At 50.6% G+C, this 5,590-nt stretch overlaps 1 protein-coding gene across 1 annotated transcript; it reads right to left on the bottom strand.

The window, feature by feature from the left end:
- Positions 1–332: 332 nt before the first annotated feature.
- Positions 333–5,254, bottom strand: LOC119445976 (solute carrier family 22 member 7). Its single transcript, XM_037710274.2, has 2 exons — positions 4,895–5,254; positions 333–1,953 (listed from the first exon to the last, which is right to left on the bottom strand). Exons 1-2 carry the CDS (start codon positions 5,252–5,254, stop codon positions 652–654), a joined length of 1,662 nt encoding a protein of 553 aa, XP_037566202.1. The 3' UTR covers positions 333–651.
- Positions 5,255–5,590: the final 336 nt, after the last annotated feature.

The raw sequence follows: 5,590 nt of genomic DNA on the forward strand, positions 1-5,590 counted from the left end.
GGGCACGTATTACGATTTCCAATGGCGTGCCTACAGTCTTTGTACGTTCATATCGAGCAATGCGACAGCTTTGCATTTCGTGTTCAGCGCCACAGACGGTTGTCCTCGGAGATGGTGAAACACCAGCGCGTGAAATACACTGGACACAAAACGCTAGACAAGGGCGTTTAAAAATGAAAGCTCGTCCGTTTCGCATCCTTCCCACCCGGCGTCTTTCACGCAATGCTGCTTCGAAGCATCGAGCCAATCATCCCGTAATCTCGCGAGCGTACAGTGCAGATAGCGCACAGGTGATGCATCGAATGAAAATAGGGAGAGAAATGCTTGTACTCAAACGTTCTCTGACAAAATTATTGCTTTCATTACTAACGATTATCAATAATAATATACATAGCTAAACGCACTGTAAAGCGTCCGCGTCGCGGGCGTCTCATAATCGAAGACCATTGCGCAACAAATGGGCGCGTTCTCGCAGTCAGGGTTCCTCGATGCCTTCGGGACGCCCGGAAGTCTTGCGTCTCTCACGCGGCGACACACTAGATTGTGACGATCTCACGGGCGTCCTTCGACTTCCTGCGACCATGCCTGTCATGTGAGGGGGGAGTCATCGGCGCCATGGGTGACAGGGACGCCTGGATGACCGCCTTGCGTTCAGTCTCGCTCATCGATGCCCTCGGCTGCTGCTGTTTGCTCTTCTCCACGAAGGACTCCGGCAACGACTGAATGGCCATCACGCTCAGCAGCACGAAGAGCATCATTATGAGGCTGATGGCGGCGTCGCCTTCGCTGCCGGCCACTTGCGAGAGAGTGACGACCGCCAGCACTCCGAGGCGCCCGAACGCGTACGCGATGCACAGGCCCAGGCTCCGGCTGATTGTGGGAAACACGTCGGCCGTGTAGCCGTAGTTGAGGCTGAGTGCCGCCGAAGAGACGCTCTCCACGACCGCCTCCATCAAGGTGCCCTAGCGAGTCGGCGTCGAGCAGCAGCAGCACGCTAGCCTTGAGCGCCGTGAGGAGACAGAGTACGGCGAGCAAAACGGTGAGCGTCTCGCGCTGGCCGTGACTGTGCAGAATGCGCCACACAACGTAGTAGAGCCCGGCTTGCGTGGCGGCTTGCACGCAGTGCCACAGGTTGTTGCTGCTGACGGCGCGGAGTACGTGTCCGTAGTAAGTGAAGTTGACGCTGAACCACGACAGGAGCACGGCCACCATGCGCCGCCGAAACAGGACCGACTGGATGTAACCTTCGGCCATGGTCGTCATGGTGGTGGCGGCCGTCCGTTCGCTTTTCGATATCTGCTTCCTGAGGGCATTCAACGTGGCGCTCGCCTTGTCTAAGTCTACGCCGTTGACAGTGGCAGCCAGCAAGATTATCTGATCGGCGTACCGTGCCTTCCACGTCGCCAGGAGCCAGCTGGGCGACTCATCGATCAAGTAGCACCAGAAGGCCAACATGGCCGTGGGCAGGATCAGGATGGCGTGTGCTTGGTACCACTGCGGCTCCAGGGCGGACAGCAGGTGGATCGAAAGCCCGAGCAGCGTGGTTCCCACGGCCGTGTCCAACAGTCCGTAGAGGGCGCGCCGCTCGTTGCCGGTCACCTCGTAGAGCAGGATGAACACCAGCACCTGCACCGAGCAGCTGCAGGCCGACACGAAGAACCGACTGACGATGAAGATGACGAACCTCTCCGATATGAAGGCCCCCACGCTGAACACCAGGGCACCCACGGCGTTTCCCACGATGGCGGGCCGGCGTCCGAATCTGTCCGCGAGGAGTCCGGCCGCTGGCACGAACAGCACGGCGCCCACCACGTACACGGTCTTGGAGAGCTTAAGCAGCCACTCCCTGTCGCAGACCAAGTCCCACCGGCTCACGATGCTGTCGTCTGTGTCACTGGTGTCGTACGTCCATTTCTCACAACGGACCACGTGCCGTTGTTGGTCGGCGCCCTTCTGCGGTATTCAAAAAATGACTTCTTTAGCCGTATGGAACTTTTCTTAATGCAGTTTGGAAGGGGGGGGGGGGGGCATATTTGACAGTCACCGGTTTTCGTTCTTAGTACCATCGCAAAAGAAAGGCGACCGACCTCGAGGGCACTGCAATCAAAGGTGTCGGACGGAAGATCCTGATAGTGCTTACCGGATTACAATTGCTCAATGCAGCATGAGGCCATGCAAGTTTCTGTGTGTTTGTCTTCAACGCTCCAACAGCGCACGAGATCCTTTACTAATTCATACGAAAAAAGTGGTCGGTCAGAGAAATGACAAAGGAATAAGATTATTGCGACTCGTTATCTTATCGAAGTTTAGTTTAGCGAGTGAAGTTACATAAAACTGATTGCCTTGAGATTGAGTAAATATCCTGGAGCACTTCTAAAACCAAGAGCGCGGAAAAATATACAGGGTGTTTCCTTTTAGCTGCACCAAATTTTTAATGATTGCCTGTGGCAGATACCACAATTATAATCCTTGATCTAAACTACTGGATAAAGCGGCCATTACTTCCACGAGAAATTAAAACGCCTAATTGAATAATTAACATAATTACGCTAATGAACTTTTAAATTAATTATTGTACGGCACATCTTTCAATCTACGAATTATAGCCGCTGAGTTCGCCAAGCGTATCCACTTGGAACTAATTCTCAGGACTAGAATAGTTTCAAGATATGAATTTTCAAGGTGTCCGACAAAATGCATGGGCGTTCCAGCTAACTTTTTGAGGGAAACGCTGTTTTATCCATTGAAGCACAAAGTTAACTGTAACGCCCATGCATTTCGCCGGACACCTTGAAAATTAATATCTCGAAACTGGTTCAGTCCTGCGAATTCGTTCTAAGTGGATACGCCTTGCGAACTCAGCGGCTATAATTCGTAGATTGAAAGATGTGCCGTAAAATAATTAGTTAAAAAGTTAATTACCGTAATTATGTTAACTATTCAATTAGGCGTTTTGATTTCTCGGGGAGGTAATGGCCGCCTCATCGAGTAGTTTGGATCAACGATTATAATTGTGCTATCTGCCGCAGGCAATTTTTAAAATTTTGGTGCAGCTAAAATGAAACACCCTGTACATCGAGAAAGACCACAGCTCTGTCTGTTTTTTTTTTTTTTTTTTTTTTCGCGCTCCTTGTTTGAGCGATGCAATACCATCAGGCATCCACACTTGTGATCCTGGAACGTCTTTTCACTAAGTGCATGACGCGTATACAGGACTCAAACTTTCATCTGGTGACAAAATTTAAAAAGCTTCTACTGGAGTCATTCGAAAGCGCAGAAAGTAAGCTTTCTAATACAAATGGGCTCACATCTCCATAGTGCGTGCAGAAAGCACAGTCCACTTGCGAACATTGTCTACAATGAGGAGAGCACGCCATCGGAGTGGAACCGCCACCTTATATGTGAAACTGTAAACAATGGAACAATGCAGTAGAAGCTCCACAGAGTTCCATAACATTTAATGTAATTCATACTTACTTTGGAACTCTGATATTTTTGTACCTGCGGCAAACTGTGTTAATAAGGCGTGGTTCCATTGCGCTTTTTTAACGAATTCCTGCAAGAACATTACGCGGCGGTGTGCTCGAGCCGTGACGAAAAGAACTGAGTGGGGCAAAACAGTCGTCACAAAGTCTGACCCCCCCCCCCCCCCCCATGCTTTTTATGCATGTTGTCAGGTGTGAATCATTTCCGAACTCAGCTGCATGGCTGTGGTTTAACGTGCCCTTGCATCGCATTTAGGACTTGGCCAAAAATAATTAAATAATCTAATGGGTTTATGCTATTTATGTGTGGAAGTGAATCTCTCTTCATTCGGATTATCAATGAAAAATTCGATTCGGGAGGTTTACGAGTTGCTGGGTAGCCGGAACCGTCAACAGCTCTACCAAAGGGGATGGTGACGTCCTGGGGCGCTTTGCCCAACAATGCATTTGTTTCTGGTTATTGAAAGATACACACTGCCGACAATTTATAAGGCACTGAAAAAGCTATATTGACATTGTGTCGATCTGCGACCTTTTTCAAATTATGTGGAACGTTATGGAGGTATGAGATTACATGCGCAGGTCTTCTGTCGCAATGTTTGTTTGAGCACTTCCTTACCCCGCTTTAATTTTTTGAGTGACGTTTCACAGATATGTGAAAGGATATGTGAGGTTAGATACACTGGGAACTTATTGATTTGTACAATCTTTTGCATGATAATGCGTGCATGATGTACCTGATGTGCAGAGCATAAAGAGAGGTGACCGTTTGAAATAAACGCCAGTTGGAAGTTCAGCGCCCGTCCTGTCGTATGTGTTCCTTTCGTCTTCGTCTTTAGCGCGTTTTATGAAAACTGTCAAGATGAACCAACTCACCTAAACCAAGGTATATTGTACCACTTGGTACATTGTAATGCAATGCGATGGTGTCCACCTAACCAGACTTCCGAAGCGAGCCAGACTTCCACCAAGCGCTTAGGTATACAAAAGCTTTCGGGGGCGTCAACTGGTGAAAAGTGCATGAGATCACCAGGAAACGATTGAAATCGGTGAAAAAAAAAAAAAAAATACGGCCAAAAGGTGCAGAGGGGGTCGTCGCAGGCTTACGTAGCCTTAAACAATAATGCAAATTGCAATAGGTACAGTTAAAACCAATTAGCTCGTGCAGGTTAGATTACTGTCGCTAACCACATTCAAAAGGTGTGTGGGGGGGGGGGGGGTGCCATTAGCAAGCATCACTTATCATCCCCTAATTATCGACGTCGCGTCGACCACGTGTCCCCTCTTATACATCCTCGCTCGCACACCGCCATTTGTGGACGATTACCAAACTGTACAGAAGAAAATCCCAAATTCCTAACCAAATCCGCTGCGATGTGGTTCGCAGCCATAAATGACTCGATACTCACCGCGAATGGCGGGTCGTAGACGTCGCACTGGCTGGGCTCGCCGTCGGGACCTAGCGGGATGGCCGCGTTCTTCCAGGCATCCGCGGGCAGGTCGTGCTGCTCGTAAGGCGGAGCGCACCAGTGGCGGGATTCGCGCGCGACGAGCTGGTCGGCCAGCGCGTGCAGCAGTAGCACCACCGCGGACAGCATGCCGGTGAAGAGGACGCGACGCTGGAAGGCACCGTGACCCAGGATGACGTAGATGTTCTCCTGGATCGCCTTGTGCGTTTCGGCAGTCCCGAAGCCCGTCAGGAGGCTCCCTCCTTCGTGACGAGAAGTGTACACCTCGCGCTGGGGTCCCGAGGGCGCGATCTCGCTCATGTCGGAACACTGCGTCCACCAGACGCGAAGTAGAGAGCCTGCAAAGCTGAAGCATACGCTGCCTGCTGCCTCTTGTGCGGCGTCCCTGTGCTTCTCGGAGATCGGAAGCGATGAGCGCGAACCCTCATGGGATTGTGGAGCTCTTCTTCTTCTACTGCTCGAGGCGGCTTAATGCACGGGGACCCCCATCGTCACCTCCCACTTCTTCCCCGAAAGGCCTGTACTTCATGCGCACGAAAACGTAGACCAGAAATATACACACTGAAGAACAGGGCGCTACAAGCAACTGTTAATTTCTATTTCGTTATATGCCTGCTCACATCAGTTTCCTATTCT

This window comes from Dermacentor silvarum, chromosome 3 (genome assembly GCF_013339745.2).
Source record: "Dermacentor silvarum isolate Dsil-2018 chromosome 3, BIME_Dsil_1.4, whole genome shotgun sequence".
NCBI classification, from domain to species: domain Eukaryota; kingdom Metazoa; phylum Arthropoda; class Arachnida; order Ixodida; family Ixodidae; genus Dermacentor; species Dermacentor silvarum.